The 20,358-nt window shown below is 34.1% G+C and overlaps 1 protein-coding gene across 1 annotated transcript in view; it reads right to left on the bottom strand.

Annotated features, from left to right (window-relative positions):
* Positions 1 to 20,358, bottom strand: part of LOC128652451 (CUB and sushi domain-containing protein 2-like) — a 1,617,569-nt gene that overhangs the window by 274,176 nt on the left and 1,323,035 nt on the right. Inside the window, 5 exon segments of the mRNA XM_053705390.1 lie at positions 630 to 725; positions 3,562 to 3,675; positions 5,128 to 5,244; positions 6,835 to 7,029; positions 10,638 to 10,825. Of these exon segments, the coding sequence (XP_053561365.1) occupies positions 630 to 725; positions 3,562 to 3,675; positions 5,128 to 5,244; positions 6,835 to 7,029; positions 10,638 to 10,825 (710 nt within the window).

Below are 20,358 nucleotides of genomic sequence, written 5' to 3'. Positions count from 1 at the left end.
GTCAAGCTAAAATATGAGAAACTTTAAAGAAAAATATTGCTATAAACTAAAATTACTTATTAATATGAGAGTTAAAAAGGAAGATTATATAAATATCTAGCATTAGGGCTATTATCCCTATAGTTCAAGTAAGTGCATCCCCTTGTTTTTAGTAGTGGGGACAAACCTTAAATAGAATTAAGGAGAAAAAGCACTTGGCCCACTGAACAGTTTCTCTTCTGTCCTAATATGTTGCCTAAAAGACATTAAGAAACAATACTATATTTACTAAGTGGTTTAATTGCTCTTAAACTAAAGTCCTCATTGCAAAGATGTAGTATTTTTGCAGAATAGCAGCAATGTCAGATTGAAGCCACTGCTGTCATACTGTGGTTGGAAGCTATATCCAGCTGTTGGCAGTCTGCGTGCCTGTTCCATGCCAGCTCTCCTGTTATGTGCCTGTCACAGATGCATCTCCTCCCTCACTCTGCACCTGCACTCCCCATTTTTCAGTTTCTCCGATCTCCTTATTTCAATCTGCTCATCAGATCTTCTCAAAGACAGCATTTAATATCTGCTCAAAGGCTCCTCATGGAATTCATTCACTGCTTGGACGGCCACGGAATATGACATGCCAACTGCACACCTACCTTGGTAAACAAAATGAAATCCTTTGGCTGTCGCTTGTCCCTTGGCACTGAACTTAATTAAAATCTGATTGGAAGTCGCAAGAGGTAGAGATTCACCTGCAACGGCAAAGCACATGTGTTACAGAGCGGGAGACCTGCCTCTCTCAGATAAAACTGATGGAGGATTTTGCAAAGGACGACTGATGCTCTGATCACAGTGCATGAGATGGACAGTGCATACTATGCAGTATTGGACAGGGGGCAAACTTTATTCTGGCTGAATAGGGACATGTGCTTTGTAAACTGAAGAGATAACTATAATTAATTTGTGTGCACACAGCTGCAGAGGAGATATGTCATAATGCCAGAGATTAACTGAGGAGTAAAAATACAGACACTAGACAGAAACACTGAGCATAAATACAACATAATATATTTATGCATATGTATATAAAACCTTGCAGTATCAGTTGTACCAATTAACCTTTCTCTGTAGCTTTGCCAATTCCTCTATAATGTCATTGTATAACTTCACATTCAGCAAACGTTAAACACAATGGGCCAGGTTACGAGTGGAACGCTATTTAGCGCTTCCGCTAGAGCGCTAATTGTGCTAGAAGTAATATTTTTGTGCGCGTCGGGTTGCGCTGGTATTATGAGTTGAAAGTAAAACGTTATCACTCTCGCGTTAAACCGACACGCAAAAAAAGCCGAACTTACAATATTGCACGGGTGATTACCTATTCCCCATAGAAGTCAATGGATCATAAAAAGTGGGAAAAACACCCTACTCACGTGCAAACCCGATTGGATATTCTCATGTGCGCTAACCTTACATAAAAATATGAATATTTCACATTCCAATGTTCTGCACAAACAGAATATGTTCTATTTATTCATAAATACATACAGCATTTCTATATACTGTATATCTAATAGACTATACATTATTCTATATAGGTATAGATATATACAGATATATAAAGGAATATCTATTTAGAAATACATAGAACATATTATGCTATGTGCAGAACATTGGAATGTGAAATGTTTACAGTAAATACACAGTAAGATACTTTATTAAATATGAATAGTGCCTAAATATATTTTTATATGTTTTTATGTTTTAATCTACTTAACTGCAAAGGGCTCCAATGCACTTATATATACTGTATGTATACAGTATATATATATATATATATATATATATATATATTCATATGTTTAGATAGGTATACATATGTACTTATGTGTTTATATGTGTAGATACATCTGTAAATACATATATAAACATATAAATACATAAATAAATATGAACACATATATAGACATTTATATGTACATACATATACATCTTTAGAAATGTACAATATGTATGTATCAAAATGTTAAAGCCCTTTGCATGCCTTTTTTTTCTAACACCTAAGACCTCATATCTTTGAATCCTTATAACTTATGTAATATTTTTTTTAATAATTTTTATTAGATGGTGTTATTATGAGTATAAGTGTACTTTGTAATGTGTTATTAATGTGTCTTGTGAGACTTTTTTGTTTTGCGAAACAGTTAACTACAGCTCTAAGGACACGCTAACATGATGAGCGTTAAAGGGACACAACCCAAATTTTTTTCTTTCATGATTCAGATAAAGCATGCAATTTTAAGCAACTTTCTAATTTACTCCTATTATCAATTTTTCTTCGTTCTCTTGCTATCTTTATTTGAAAAAGAAGGCATCTAAGGTTTTTTTTTTAGTTTAGTACTCTGGACAGCAGTTTTTTATTGGTGGATGAATTTATCCACCAATCAGCAAGAACAACCCAGGTTGTTCACCAAAAATGGGCCGGCATCTAAACTTACATTCTTGCATTTCAAATAAAGATATCAAGAGAATGAAGAAAAATTGATAATAGGAGTAAATTAGAAAGTTGCTTAAAATGTTATGCTCTATCTGAATCATGAAAGAAAAAATTTGGGTTCAGTGTCCCTTTAACTTGAATTGAGTTCAAGTGATCGTGTTTACTTTCAACTTGTAATACCAGCGCAATTTCACCTGTCCTCAAACGAACGCAAAAACCTGATATTGCTTGCGCGCACACATTTGCGCTCCATTTCTAATCTCTCCTGATATGTTTTAACCGTTAATTTAAGTAAATAGTTCAAATAAAAAGCACATGTTAATAATGAGCGGGAGGTGCATCCAATCAGAAGTTATTTAATCATTATTAAGGTGCAAATTCAGGTTTTGATTTGTTTATATTACTGAAGGCTTAATACATATGGCATACAGAGTTCCTTTAATGTTTGATATAACCCCTCATTTAATTCCTACCAGCAATCCATATAATCCCTCATAAATCAGAAACCAATTAAAGTAGAAATAACTCAGTAGCTGTTAAATGTGTGTAGTTATTTATTCACCAATATTTTTAACTAGGAGCAAATTATACATTTTATACTGTATTTATATAACATAAGATGGAGTTTAAATACAGCTTTAAGGAATTTTAAAGAGTATTTCATGTATATGTATGCGGGTGAACACTGTACATGTTTGAAACTGGAAACAGTGCACATGTAGAAAATGTAAACTGCACATTAAAATAGCCCCTGATATAACACTATATAGCCTCTCCCTGTAACCCTATAGTTCCATTCAACCATTCCCTATAATGCCGTTGGTCTATATAATCCTTCTTTATAATCTTTCTCCACAATAGATATTCTGAGAAACGTATTTATTTTTATGGCATTTATGGTCCTCAATTCCCCCTGTATTTGTCTGTAAAATGTTGTCTTTTATTGTATGGTTTCACTGCTGTACTGTTTTGTACCCATGGACAGCGCTGCGGAACCTGTCGGCGCTTTATAAATAAAGAATAATAATGATGTATAATGTTGTTTGTTGCAAGTTTTCCAGCTATAGAGATTGGCCTACGGCTCTAGCACATACCCGTATGAGACCCAGAGAGGGAACTGAGCAGCCGAGAATGGTCATTTGGGCCATCATGCACTTCAACCACATCATTTAGAGCTGTCTGGAAGAAGGTGAACTGTCCAAAGACCACTGAGAATAGAGAGATAAACATTGCTAGTCACCTGCGCCTGCTCTATTATACACACATTGTAGTAAACAACGACAAAGAGGTTGATCACAATCCATTAGAAAAACATTCAATTATTTTCAACAGAAAATCTATGGTGATTTTTGATGATAAATCATTTAATACGTTTTTCTAAAGGATTGTGATCGACCCCTGAATTATATATGTTTAGAGTGAGATCTCCAGTTAGCTAAATCGCTCTTGATATCACAAGGCATATATTACCCAGTTGTAATGAAGACATACTTTAATTTACTTTTTAATATAGAACAGAAATTCAAATACCCTGCGTTATGGCCACCTACTAAAAAAGTAATTTTTGATTTTGTGAGCTAACGGTTTGAATTGTTCTCCATCAGCACTCTAGCTACAAAAAAAAAATTGAGCGCCATACGGCTAGAGCACTGATTTGAGTACAGTTCAAACCGTTAGCTCATAAAAAAATTAGCTTTGAAGTGGGTGGCCAGAGTGCTGGGTATTTGAATAGCCCGGCTAGAAAAAGTAAGTTACAGTGCATCTTCATTAGAAGTGATCAATTAAAGTCCCTGTAAAATATTGTTTAGATTCTGGACCTGATTTTACAACAAGTAAAGTTAACCATCAATTTAATGAGAGAGATAAACTGCACAATCTCAACATAAAACTGTCCAATTTACTTCTGACTTATTCCTTGGCAAGCTTTGTTAAAACATCTTTTTCCCTTTACTACATACCTAGGTAGAAGTGTGCTAAGCTTTTAAGTACTATAGTGAAGTTATGTTTGCAGACGTATTTGTAATAGTGCTACACACTCAAGTCACATGCATGTTTCTAAGTCTACCTCAGTATGCTCTCAAAGTATACCAAGTTAGCAAAATAAATGTAATAATAGAAGTAAGTTGTAATATTTTTAAAATTACATGTGCTATATGAATCATGAAATTTGTCATTTGTCCATTAATTATGCTTTTTCATTAAATTATAAAGTCAAACCTGATTGAGAATTTTGGAAATTTACACTTCGGACAGATACAAATGTAATCCAAATTAATTAACCCCCATTGCAAATCAGGTCTATTGTCAAAATGTACAGACTTTCAGCAGTTTGCAATGAACAAATCAAACAAAACCTGATTTGCAATGGGGGTTGAATAATTTTGATTACAACTGTACATGGAATTTACCTTTTAGGCATTCAAAATATACTTTCTTGAGTCCCATGATTTTACAACTCAATAAAAAGCTTGATAAAAATGTTTAATAAAAAGTTTGTTAAAAAAAAGTGTAACAAAAAGTCTAGTAGGTCAGTAACAAAAAGTCTAGTAGGTCAGTAACAAAAAGTCTAGTAGGTCAGTAACAAAAAGTCTAGTAGGTCAGTAACAAAAAGTCCAGTAGGTCAGTAACAAAAAGTCTAGTAGGTCAGTTGTGTTTCTTACCATAATCCTTTGGAACCACAATAAAATAGGAACAGTTCTGTCCAACAGTGTAGTTACGGGGATAGTTAGGAGACAGGACGACTCCATCTTGACTAACATACTGGCCGCCGCAAGGAGCTACAATGGAAATAAAGAAAAATGAGTATATCCTAAAAAATAGCTAAAAATCCCCTCAGAGGACAAAAGATCACTGCAATGACATAAACATATATATATATATATATATATATATATATATATATATATATATATATATATATATATATATATATAGTGTATATATATATATAGTGTGTATATATATATATATATATATATATATATATATATATATATATATATATACACATATATATACATACAAAGGTATTGGCAGATACCAGACATCTATTTTCTATTTCTGAAAACCCATTAAAAAGTAACATAACTCTCTGTGTTTCAATTACTATAAAAAGAAACAAACAAGTTTTTGAATAAATTATAAAAATTGGACAGTGTTAAATTATCATCCAAAACACAGCAAAAACCCCTGAGAGTTTATTGAGGGTCTGCCAACACCCCCAAGCAGAACAGATGTATTTCAGATCTACAAGGTTCATTGTCAAAATGCTGTCAGATCAAAGCCTGATATTGCAAAGCATTAACTATCAATTAGCAAAGCCAATTAAACAAACAACTTCTTAACAAAATTGTAATAATAAATATTTAATTATTCATAGAACAACAACTTTGCAATACACTTTTATTATGTAATTTCCCCCTTTTTATGCAATGTATTACATTATGGGTTTCCATTTCTATGAACTCAAAGTGCACATAGCAGGTTTCACAAGCCTAACCCTGCCCCATATATATCCATAATTGGCTTTAGCAGAGATAAAAACAATAAAACAGTGCTCAACAAATTTGTTTAAAATATAGGAGCCAGTAAGGATATTTATGAGCTAGACATACTTTTAGGAGCCAGGCAGTGCCAGCCCATAAAGTTAGGGGCCAAGATTGGAATTCTAGGAGCCAGTGGCTCCCTGGCTCCTGTGTTTGTCGAGCCCTGAGATAAGAGTTGCACAACACATTTTAATACAAGTTGAAAGTAAATAGTTTTTTTGTGTGCAAGCGAAAGTGCTAAATAGCGAGCCACTTGTAATCTAGCTCAGAGTGTGAAACATTTCTGAATAGATTAAGACCTTGCTTTCTGCTGGTTTTCAATATCCAAACTAACTCCACTTCTCGCCTTATTTGTTAGTAAAATGTACATTGTTTTGTAGTATCTTATGTTATCATATCAGCTGAAGCCAATAAAGGACAGATATGTGGCTTTCGAAGTCTGAACAGTGTACCTGCAAATTGCAATTGTCATCATTCGGAATCCACAATTTTCAAAGGTAAATGAAAGGAAAAGCAGGCAAAATTAATATTGAAACTTTATTGAAGTTTTACTACACATAATAAAATAATTTATATTACAATCTCAAAAAGCTTTATGTCCCATTAATGACCGTCTCTATACGTATAGAACAAGGCATTTTTTAACCCAATTGCTATTAATGGTAGGTCTAAAAAAAATAAACATCAATTCATTTATCCGGTATACCTACATGTTCCCATGAGTAGAAAACCTGAGTAGCAATTTTACATAACAAACCTCCATATTAACCATTTGACCTATTTCTACTACTTTAAATATGGGTATAGGTTGAGGAGCATTACCTGTACAACTGGGGCGAGGATGATTCCAGACTGGTTTCCCATCCTCTCCCATCACACAGGTCAAAGTAGGAGCCCCCTCTATATCATATCCGCTTTCACAGTAATAAGTGATTGTGGAGCCAAGCTTCAGGTCACTTCCAACACGAGTTCCATTTTTTACAGTTCCTGGCTCAAAGCAGGACTCCCTGGGATTTTCTGGAGTATTACCAAAGAAACATTAGTCTCATGCACAAAACAATTTTCTAGAAACAGGCAGTTTTTTGTTTTTTTTAGCTTGTAAAGCAATGTGTAAGAAACACATTGCTAGCACATTCCAAGGTACAGCAAAGATATGCACTAATCTGGATTAGCCAAGAACAGAGGAGACACATCACTGTTCTAAGGTTACTATGCTACTGGCAACAGAGAGGCAAACATCATTGCTCAGTAGTGAGAAATGTATTTGGTGGTTAGAAATCAGATGCTAAAATACCCTTACCATAAGCTAAACAGAGCAACTATCGCCTACAACCTATTCATCTTGGCTAAACGAAGAGCAGCGGGTATATGCTCTGTTTAACGTATACATATTGCAGAAAAATCTTAGGTGTACTGTCTCCTAAACCCCTCCAGACACTTCATACAAATCATAAACAAACATTTAGATAATTAGATTTATTTGGTGCAGGAGTTTCATAGTTTCAAACTGTGATTTAAACATTTTATTTTTGCAACTGAATGTCCGCTCCCTTTAAAGGAACGGATATTTATTCATTTATTCATTAATTTTATATCTAGAGAGCCATCATTTTAAAGAAGAGAGGTCTCATGGATGTATGGATTTATTTATGGAAGAGATACATGGGAGTTTCAGGGCACATTCCTGCTTTATTCTAAAATTGTGTTGATTATTAAAGTGCCATTTATATAATGTTATAACCAGAGGGTCCTACCTACTCATGGGCATTACTCAGGCATTGTGTGTGCCAGTACATGTGGTCTTTATTATAGCTAAGGTATTGGTGAGGCAAACACTGAAACAGCCCTGTATTATTTGCCTGCCAACATCTACATGTGTTCCTATTCTGTTTTTCAGCACTTCTGCATTCATGTATTCATTTGAAATGGCTTGTAGGTCTCTGTTATATGCTTCTATGGGCAAAACATAGCATCAGATACTCCAATAAGGGAGAAACATACCAGAAAAATGTGCTACGTTAGACTGAAGTCAAACTATTATTCTTATGAATATGATTTCTGCAAATCAACTTCAAATGGAATGTCCGACGCAGTGTACTAACATTGTCAGTGGACACTTCTGTCCTGTACTGTCCAGACATAATGTGAAACATTAATATTGATTTTATATGGAAGTTTCATAATTTTACTTTTACTTTTTACAATCTTGGGTATATTTCTTAACATTAAAACTTAGGATGACTAATGAACTTGTCTTAAATAACTTTGCACTTTAAACAAATGCCTCACTTCATGCAATCTTAGACTCCCAAAAATGCATTGTAATTAATGAAGAGAGTTGCTGGTCTAAACTTAATAATTATGTAGAGGCTTCTGCTTAGGGATGGGCGAATGTGTTTATATCCGAATTCAAATGTTAGAACGAATGTTATTGTAGAAATTCGATTTAAATAATAGAATGATGATAAGAACGAATATTCTTAAAAATTCGATTTTCGAATGTTATTTACAGTTTTCGAATGTCACATTCGAATTCGAATGTCACATTTGAATTCGAATGTCACATTCTAATTCGAATATTACATTTATAAAACACAATTGTAGACTAGAAACACTATTTCGAATATCACATTCGAATCGAATATCACATTCGAATCGAATGTCACATTCGAATTCGAATATTACATTTATAAAACACAGTATTAGACTAGAAATACTATTTTGAATATTACATTTCAAAATTGAATGAATTACATAGCTAAACATTCTATTATTTGAACGAATATTTTCGAATTTTATTGGAAAATTCGAAAATGAAAATTAGAAAATAGAATGTTAGAATGTTTTATAAACATTCGAAATTCGATTTGAACGAACGAATGTATCAAAATTCGTTTTAAATTTCGAATTTTTAGAAACATTCGCACATCCCTACTTCTGCTGTGAGAAGAGATCACTGTGACTTGAAAACATGTCTCTTTGAAAAAAGGTTTTTTTTATTTTCCTTTCCCTAGACAAATATATTCATTATTAGAGAATGTCATTGAAAAATAGCAAAATATTTTAAAAGAATGTTTGTTAAAAGAGCAACAGGTGTACATTATCCCTATTCATGTGCACTTTAATAGACGCAAACTACAGCTTTTTATGACTTTATGATTTGCTATAGTCATGAATTGCAGGCCCTATAAGTTAGTATGATACCCATTTCTCTTAGCCCTTGATTTGAGGATTATGGCAGAATCAGATGGGCACATTTCTCTAAACCTTGTGGCAGCATAGACTTGTGATCACTAACCAGCATCAATTACTAGACATTATTAACACCTGATATAGCACCAATGTGTACCAATGAAATACTTCCATGTCCTGAGCTCTGAACTTACACAATGAAACTCACATGGAGCCAGAGATAAAGAATAATATATTGTGCCTGTTGAGGTATAAAAGTGTTCTAGTGATGTATGACAAGATAGCTTTCAACAACTACACAATGGGATGGCCCCTACAGTGTAAGCTCTTCACCTGTATCTTATCCAAGGTTCATTCTATCTCATTACTTGGTTCATTTAGATGAAATACCCAGCTTTGTGTTCAGTAGTACATGTTTGATATGTTTTTTTTTCTACCTCTAGTTTATACAGACTTTAATGATGGAATAATGTGACCAACCAAAAATATGTTCACTAAAAAAGGTGATATCTGACAATAAAATAAAAATGTGCTCTCCATAAGCCTTTCAGATTGTATTTGAAAGTTCTGATCATATTGTAAAGAAACTGTTGCATTTTCACTAAAACGCCCTACAGCGTGAAAGCATTTTTCAGTATCCATTTTATTCTACACAATTTATAAACATATGTAGAGGTCTCTCATTACAATAATGTGTAGTCTACATGGAATACAGAGAGAACTGGAGGATTCTAGGTTCATACAAAATTAAGTACAATACAATATAACTAGGAAATAGTTTTGTTTAATGAAAGCTAAACAAATAATGAATACATTATAACAAAGCAATATTCAGTCATTATCATGTTATTATTTTTGCATTAAAATGAAAACTAAAAGCTTTTAAAATTAAAGTCAATCTAATATATCTGTATCAGCTGATAGTTACTTCCTGTAAAAGTTGACTGGTTGATAGGTACTTCCTGCTACAGCTCAATGAGCATTAGTAGGAATCACACAGCTGTCACTGGTATATATGTTTTTTCATTTAAACAGATTTTTACTTCATTTTGAATGCAAAAGGCCCATATCTAAATAAGGTTCTTTCATATAGATAACAGAACAACTTTGAATACTGTATCCTTAAATCTTTAACACAACAGATCTGTTGAAAATGACTGTTATTTGCACACTTATGCATTTTTTCTTACTTATTTAATATATATAACACTACAAAAAAGGAGAAATTACTGATTAATTTTACAACACAAAGCATTAGCAGATCCACCAATCATTAGTGTAAGATATTTGCATTTTGTACATCCAATCAGGAAGCAGGATAGCTGTACCAAGAGCTGAGGCCAAACTCTGTGTTGTTGAAACTGAGAAAGGTGCAGCATTATTTACAAACACGACTAGTGCAGCCGTAAACAATGATCTCTAATACAAATTACCTGTGTAATCAATGACAAATCCTCCGCTGCTTACAGAGGCGTCGCTGCGAAAGGCAAGAAAAAGACTGTTGCTACTGCTCTCGATCCTATCTGGAAGTTGAGCGCCAAAAAAACTCCCAATCAGGGGACTCAATGAGTCAGGTCCATCGTAGATGTGAAGGAAATCATAACCAGGTTCCAAATTAAAGCTAGAATAGAAGAAAGAAAGTCAGATTGTGACAAAAGTGTAGTGACCTGGAGTACAGGTGAATGTTTTTTCTATAGTACAACAATATTTGTTCCATAATACAAATGCTTCAATAGCATAAAACTTGCCATTTGAATATCAAATATAACATTATAATATTAACTGTGAATTTTAATTCTGATAGTCTAAGAGAATACATTTCAAATGTTAATATCTTAATATTCAAATTTTACATTTGAAGTAAGAAATTTTAAAATAGAAGGGACATGAAATTAAATATTAAACTATAATGAGTTTGATAGATCAAGCAATTATAATAGACTTTTCAGTTTTCTCCTATTTTCAAAATTACTAGTTCTCTTTTAATCCATTGTTTAAAAGCAAATCTAGGTAGGCCCAGGAACAGTAATACACTGATAGTTAGTTGCTAGCTGGTGACCGGTGACTACACACATATGTCTCTTGTCATTGGCTCAACGGATGTATTCAGTTAGCTCCCTAGTGTAATTAACAATTAATGTCTAATACGATTTGCAACAGTGCAATAATATAATACTCTAACACATTATAGTATTTTCTTTTAGTACTTTTACTGACAAAAAAATAATGTTGAATTCCACAAAACATTCAGTATTTGTTTAGTATGAATGGATGGAGCTAAAATTCTTTATTTTTGATCATATCTGGAAAAACTTTTATTTACCTGTTTACACTAAATTCTCATGAACATCTAGGGGCTGATTTATTAAAGTGCGGACAGACATGATATGATGTAGTGTATCATGTCCGCCGCACATCGATAAATGCTGACAGCATACACTGTCTGTCGGCCTTTATCATTGCACAAACAGTTCTTCTGAACTGCTTGTGCAATGCTGCCCCCTGCAGATTCGCAGCCAATCGTCCGCTAGCAGGGGCTGTCAATCAGCACGATCGTATAGGGTCAGGCGGATTGATGTCCGCAGCCTCAGAGTAGGCGGACAAGTTATGGAGCAGCTGCTTCATAATTACTGTTTCCTGTGAGCCTGAAGGCTCGCTCGGAAACAGGGGCATCAAGCTCCATTTGGAGCTTGATAATTTGGCCCCCTAGTGTTCCTAATAATAATAATAATAATACATTATTAATAAAGAACTGCCAAATTCAGTACATGAGTTACACAAGGATACTGATTCATAATAAAAAATGATATGTGCACATAAATATAACAGACATAACACAGCAAATCAATGCAGAAGGAGGAGTGTTCTGCTCTGACAATCCTACAATCTACAATCTTATTAATGGCCAACTCAATAAAAAAATAGGCAAAACTTTGAATTGCATTGCTATTTACTGCTGCATTTTGATTGGTTTAGGCTTCTACATCCAGTTATGTATGTATATGTATATGTGTTATGGTGCTTGCAGGCTGGTGAGTCATTTGGTCAGGCTCCTGAATGACTAACTACAGGTGGTTGTTTACACTGATATGAGATTGACCAGCATTACATAAATAAATGCACTTAATTAAAAGGGTAACTTTAAAAAAGTGCAAGAGAAAAACAGGGATTTTTTTTAACGTGTTATAGAAAGTGCCTTTTCAGTAACACTTTAAAGGTCAGAAAAATCAAACATTTTTCAAAATGCAAGTTCATTCAAAAACAAATTAATTTATTTTAATCAGATACAATATCACTCTTCTTATTTTTTAATATAATATATACAGAAAATTCTTTATCTAAATATAAATCTTACGTGAACTGGAACTTTGTATGTTTACTGAATAATGTTGCTTCTTTTTCATGTAGTGAATTGGAGTTCCTATTTTTGCATTCGTGTGAAACAGACCTGAATCATATGCTGCTAATGGAATGAAAGAGTTGTTTGTGATATACAGGTATACCTCACTTTACAGTGCTTCACTTTACAGCGATTCGCTAATACAGCGCTTTGTGGAGCTGAAGTTCAACCTCCAAGGATTTTGAAATAGTGCTTTAATCTTTGTGAGTTTGCGAGAAAAGTAACTGGCACCATTTTGTTATGCGCAGTTCACTCTGTTTACAGCATTACAGTGTAAACTGTGTCTGTGTTATAGTCTGGCAAATTTTACTACAGTAATTGTTACTATTTTACAGGTACAGTATTTATAGAATACTAATTGAATAATACTGTGCTGTGCTAATGTTAAACTAAACATATTACTATTGCACCCCTAATATATGGTAGTTCAAACATGTTTTCAAGTTTTTAAATACACTGGCAAGTGAAAAGAAAGCTAAAACTGCCTTGTTTCACTTTAAGGCGGTTTTCACTTTACAGCGGGGCTCCGGTCCCTAACCCGCTGTATGAGCGGGGTATACCTGTACAGGTACAGCTGTTACTAAAATCACCACGGCTACATCAAGGTCACTCCTAAAAACTATTACATTAGACCCACAGCAATCATTTTTAATGTATTAAAGATATATTCTATTGGTAAAAGATATTCTCTAGTTTGTAGGAACAAGGTCATTTTTACATTACTGACCCTAGATTACTACGTGTGTAACCACCAAAAAGGGGGTAAATACATAGGTAAAGTCCTGCTGTGATGCTGCAAGCCTTGCAGCACAAAAGCAGCACACAGTCAGCGATTGACAGGCTTACACAATTGCCAATTGGGTCACAATCATTTAGAAAAGTTTATCTTATGACTTTTCTACAAAATTCACCATTAAAGTCAATGGGGTAGAATCATGTCCGCCTGGCATCGCTTGTGAAATGCTTGTGCAATGCCGCCCCCTGCACATTCGCGGCCAATCGGCCTCAAACGGGGTGTCAATCATCCTGATCGTATCTAAAAGATGGCGGACAAGTTAAGGAGCAGCGGTCTTGAAACTAAATCTACCCCAATAGGTGCAGTTAAATAATTTAATAGGATTTTCTAAAGAATTTTCATCAAACCCCATAGAGAAATAATTAGGGCAAGTAATATAAAAATGTTAGCCTCTAACAAATTATAGCATCAAATCTTTCCTTTAGAATATACCTTTAATTTATCATGCTGCTAGCACATACAGTTTTGGTTGTAAAAATGATCCTTGAAAATATTTAACCACAAAAGAGAGTGTGTAACAAATAATTATTAGGAGTATTAGGACATTTTACTCTTGTCAGCTAAATAAGGGCCAGATTATGAGTGGCGTGCTATGTAGCGCTTCTGCTTGGGTGTTAACACCTCTAGAAGTAAAATTTTTGTGCACGTGGGTTATGTGTGCACAAGTTCGCCCTCGTTTTAAAAGTTGAAAGCAAAACTTTTGCTTGCGCATGAAACCCGACAAAACATAACCATTATTGAAAAAATGTATTAGTATTTCACATTCCAATGTTCTTTACATACAGGGAAATGTAATTTATATTTATCATGTTTATTTTAAATATAAATATATATATATATATATATATAAAAATATCTGTATATATATTCGTATAGATATATAGGTTTAGATATATTTTACATTAACATTATCAGATATATATAGAAATATATATTTAAAACTAAAAAAACATGTATAACGCGCTTCAGGTTGTGCGCTATAGGTCTAACAGAGAGTCATGTTAGCGCACATGAAGAATAAGTTATCTTAAGGCGCGTTAAGAAAATATTAAATATCAAATTTTGAAAAAAGTAATAATTATTATTAATAATAATTATAGTTAATTTAATATATATAATTATTAATAATAATTATTTACATTAAAGTGAAAGTCAATCCTAGCATTGTACGAACACTAGGATTTACTATTGAAACAAATAAAGGGGACTTTCATTCATGAAGTATAATATACTTCATGTAGAAAGCTCCTTTATTTGTTTCAACCGATCATCGTTTTTAGCTGCTACAGCAGCCCACGGCTAAACCATTTTTTTTTTGCTAAGAGGTGACGTTTTCACATCTTAGCCAATAGCCGTGTGGTAAATCCGGCTTGGTGCCCATGGGAATTTTTTTTTAGCCGTGGGCTGCTGTAGCAGCTAAGAACGGCGATCGGTTGAAACAAATAAAGGAGCTTTCTACATGAGGTATCTTATACTTCATGAATGAAAGTCCCCTTTATTTATTTCAATAGTCAATCCTAATGTTTGTACAATGCTAGGATTTACTTTCACTTTAATTATTAATATTTTTCAATATTTTATATGTAATAAATACATATCACACCTTAATAAACTCATGTCGGTTAGTGCACATGAATAATTAGTATATTCCTGTCAGGCTTATATGCGCAAACCCAACAAGAGTAGAGTACTTTTTTGTATTTTTAAAAATATCTGATAATGTTAATGTAAATTATATATCTATTTCTATATATTTATAAATCAAAAAAAATAAATTGCATAGGAAATTAGCACATCTAGGCAAGTATCCCGCTTGCTTTTCCCCAGTAAAACTCCATATACATTGTTATCAATGCACAAGAGGATTCTGGGTAAGATATGCAAATTAGATATGCAAAATTTCAGACTTTTTGCTTCAAATACTGTTTTAACACAGCGATCCCTTAATAGGGTGATTGCAGCAAATACAGAAATCACCGCTAGACAGCCTGTTTCGTTCTTATTAGAACTCTACAGTAGCAGATAGATTTCTGATTGCTTTTATCTCCACCATAATTTTAATAAATTTTTATATATTTATAGGAATATATACAGGTATAGCTATTTACAGATACTGTATATAAAGGAATGCCAATTTAAAAATACAAATATCATTTTCCCTTATATAAAAGAACATTGGAATGTGAAATATTTCCAGTAAATACACAGTAAAACACATTATTAAATATTATTATTATGGAATTATTATTTAGACACATATATATATTAATGCCCTTTGCAGTCAAACACATGGCCATATACCAAATACCTTTGCACCCTTATAAATGTTTTTTTTAATATATTTATGAATACTTTTTAACCGATAGTGGTTATATGAGTGTAACTTTATTTTTATGTATTTATGTTTGGTGCAACTTTTATTTGAGCCAGAACCCTTTACACAAGGTCTTCAGCTGCACTAATCTGACGCGTGTTAAATGTGATTGTTCTCAAGCGAATGCGTTTGCTTTCCACTTGAAATATGTGCACAAATTAACGTGCCTGCGCTATTGCTATATTGCTTGTGCGATAAATTTTATGTGCAATGTAATCAAGCCTTAAATATGAAAATTTGCATTGTTCTTTCTTTGCGTGTATTAAAGGGACAGTCAACCCAAAAATGACTGTAACTTATTTAGATTAGTTAATTAACGATCTTTACAGTAAACTGTAGCCCAATTTTCATCTAAATAAACTTTGGCAGAAAATACACTTACTAGATCTCATCTGGCCGTTTTGAAATGGCCGCCTGACCCTTCCTTCTCGTACATCTCCCAAAAGCTCCCACTAGTACAGGATCCTTTCCTTTCATTCCTGCGCGCTCCTGTGTCTCCCTTCATTCAGTTCAGTGAGACACACGCTGTTACACGCACAGGGCATCACTGAGATCAGACCCACATCACAACGCCGCCTGCCCGGCACTCACTGCCTCTCATCGGAATCCTAATTGCTTTCTGTGAATGGGGGGTGGGGGGTACAGTACACGTCGGTTGGATTTGCACAGATGTTTGGATATTGCACTTTCACCGAATATAGCCAAATGCTGCTGCTCATGTCCCGTATACATTATTAGTTTGTGAAACGAGTCAACAAATGCATATGCCTAATTTATATGCTAAAGGGAATGCATAGGAAACTGATTAGAAAAGAGTACTAGATAGAGAAAAAGAGTGACGGAATGATCAACAGCATGATACTGAAACACCTACTTCCAGATGAGAGGCATTGAGTGCCGGGCAGGAACAGCTTGTAGACGCGGTTATCGCTGTTACAAGCACAGACAGCCTGCCCTGCACTCACTGCCTCTCATCTGAAAGTAGGTGTTTCAGTATCATGCTGTTGATCATTCCGTCACTCTTTTTCTCTATCTAGTACTCTTTTCTTATCAGTTTCCTATGCATTCCCTTTAGCATATAAATTAGGCATATGCATTTGTTGACTCGTTTCACAAACTAATAATGTATACGGGACATGAGCAGCAGCATTTGGCTATATTTGGTGAAAGTGCAATATCCAAACATCTGTGCAAATCCAACCGACGTGTACTGTACCCCCCACCCCCCATTCACAGAAAGCAATTAGGATTCCGATGAGAGGCAGTGAGTGCCGGGCAGGCGGCGATGTGATGTGGGTCTGATCTCAGTGATGCCCTGTGCGTGTAACAGCGTGTGTCTCACTGAATTGAATGAAGGGAGACACAGGAAAGCGCAGGGACAAAAGGAAAGGATCCTGTACTAGTGGGAGCTTTTGGGAGACGTCAGAGAAGGAGGGGTCAGGCGGCCATTTCAAAATGGCCAGATGAGATCTAGTAAGTGTATTTTCTGCCAAAGTTTATTTAGATGAAAATTGGGCTACAGTTTACTGTAAAGATTGTTAATTAACTAATCTAAATAAGTTACAGTCATTTTTGGGTTGACTGTCCCTTTAGGTTAACAGTAGGATAAAAAATCAGCTAATGTTCTCATTTTCTGTACTGTCGTTTTCACTGTCTTCTACATGTATCAATAAAGTTAGATGAACAGCGACCAGGGGCCATCCTAGTTGATGATGGTTAGATGAACATCGACCAGGGGCCATCCTAGGTGATGATGGTTAGATGAACAGCGACCAGGGGCCATTCTAGGTGATGATGGTTAGATGAACAGCGACCAGGGGCCATTCTAGGTGATGTTGAAAATCGACTGTGTATTTGTAGTACCCACCAATTTTTAAAGCCATAACAAGATGGTTCATAAAGTTTGAATTTAGTTACAATTGTGCAAGGTTTTTAGCATTAAAATCAGCTTCTGTTGTGCAATGACTTTTAAGCATAGAGCTTCAGTTAAGCCCATGCAAATATTTTGGGAAGTGTTAATTTCTCATTCAAAAGATACTAGCATATAATAACGTATAATTAAGATTTTTGTGTGCATCGGCTACCGCACGTATTACAAGTTGAAAGTAAAAGGTTTTCCCTTGCGCGCTTATCCGAGGAGCACACGTGACGTGAATTTACAATATTGCGATAGTGTAAACATATTTTCCCCATAGACTTCAATGGAGTGCAAAAAGTGGAAAATAAAACCCTACTTGCATGCATACCGGATCACATTTAACCAACCAATGCGCTAACCCAATATGAAATATTAATATTTCAAATTCCAATGGTATTTTAGTAAAATATATATCTATACTTATATTGATTATATGATTGTTATTTTGTATTGTCTGACGAAGGGGGTAACACCCCAAAACGTTACATTAAAAGGGTAACATTGAAAATCCTGGTGAGTGCATCCTCATTTCCTGCTACTATATATATATATATATATATATATATATATATATATATATATATATATATATGCATACAAAGAGAGAAGTGCTCTACCAGGAACATACAACAGCTCAGTGGCTTGTTCTATGGCGAGTTACCACCTAGGAGCAGCCTCTTTTAGCCCAGTTGTGCTTTTCACCAAAAAAAACTTTCTTGAAGTATATCAGTCTGATCCCACCAAGTAAGGTTAGTCCAGCCCCAAAATACCAGGCAATTCTCCACTGAACAAGGAACATGACAATCCCAGATGATCGTTTTAGCCTTCTATGGGCCTCATCAGTGAGGTGCAGCCATATTCCTCTAAGCACACTGGGCAAGGAGTCCACGTCTGGTTTCCCCCATCACCCTTAGGGAGATCTCCATAGGGTCATAAAAATTTGCATACAAAGAGAGAAGCGCTCTACCAGGAACGAACAACAGCTCAGTGGCTTGTTCTATGGTGAGTTACCACCTAGGAGCAGCCTCTTTTAGCCCAGTTGTGTTTTTCACAGAGGAAAACTTTCCTGAAGTATATCAGTCTGATCCCGTCAAGAAAAGATCAATCCAGCCCTGAAATACCAGGCAATTCTCCTCTGAACAAAGAACATGACAATCCCAGATGATCGTTTTGGCCTTCTATGGGTCTCGTCAGTGAGGTGCAGCCATATTCCTCTAAGCACACTAGGCAAGGAGTCCACATCTGGCTTCCCCCATCACCCTTAGGGAGGCCTCCCCAGGGTCATAAACATTTGCATACAAAGAGAGAAGCGCTATACCAGGAACGAACAACAGCTCAGTGACTTGTTCTATGGTAATTACCACCTAGGAGCAGCCTCTTAGCCCAGTTGTGCTTTTCACAGAGGAAAACTTTCCTCAAGTATATACATACATATATATATATATATATATATATATATATATATATATATATATATATATATACTGTGTATATATATATATATATATATATATATATATATATATATATATATATATATATATATGATTATATATAGGTATAGATATATACAGAATATATTTAAAAATACTTAGAACCTATACTGCTATGTAAAAAACATTGAAATGTGAAATATTTAGAGTAATAAATAGTTAAACACTTTATTAAATATAAATATTGCATAAAAATTATTTTACACATTTTCAGCTACCTAACTGCAAAAGGCTCCTATACACTTATAAATCTTAATGTAGTCTGGTTAGCGCACATGAGAATGTAATAGAGAATTCTTAAGGTGCGTTATTGAAATATTACATATAACATATTAGTGAAAATAAATATTAATTATTCAACAGTAAATACTGTAAAATATTCTAAATAATCCATAAAATATATCTATATATTTTATAGTATGTTAATTTTTACTAATCTACTTAAATTTTAATTAATATTTTATTTGTAATATCTCAATAACATGCCTTAAGAATCCTAAATTATCATGCGCAATAACCGACCGTGTTAAGATGTAAATTGAGAAACGTAAGGCGCAAAACACATATTTTACATTCCTATGTTCTTCAAATAGAAAATAATGTACTATTTATTATTAAATTTATATTTCTATATATATCTGATACATAAATACATATGCTTACACATCTATACATATGTTTATCTATATACATACATATATATCTTTAGACATATGTATGTATGAATCTCTAGGCTAAAGCCCTTTGCAGCCTTTTTTTCCCTAACACCTGAGACCTCACATCTTTGAACCCTTTGACTTTTTATTGCAATTTTTAAAAAATAATTTTTATTAGATAGTGTTATCATGAGTGTAACTGTACTATGAAATGTATTTTTTTAGATTTTTTGTGACCCTTTATATTTGAGCGTAACATTCAACCAGAGCTCTGAGGGCGCGATAACCCAATGTCCGTCAAATTCAATTGTGTTTGAGTGAACGAGTTTACTTTCAACTTGTAATACACATGCAAACACCCATGTTAACCCCCTTTTAATAGAAATTGTAATTTTTAATTATTTCAGTTTCTGTTTTGTTTTTTATTTTATTTTTTAAAACTTAAGGTCCTTTTCTGTTTTTGTGTCATTCTTGCAGCAGCTTGTCCCTCTGTACCAGTAGCATAGAGACAGTTGCA

This window comes from Bombina bombina, chromosome 3 (assembly GCF_027579735.1).
Source record: "Bombina bombina isolate aBomBom1 chromosome 3, aBomBom1.pri, whole genome shotgun sequence".
In the NCBI taxonomy this organism is placed as follows: domain Eukaryota; kingdom Metazoa; phylum Chordata; class Amphibia; order Anura; family Bombinatoridae; genus Bombina; species Bombina bombina.
Note: the sequence above shows the minus strand (reverse complement) of the source record. Positions and strands in the feature narration are given on the sequence as shown.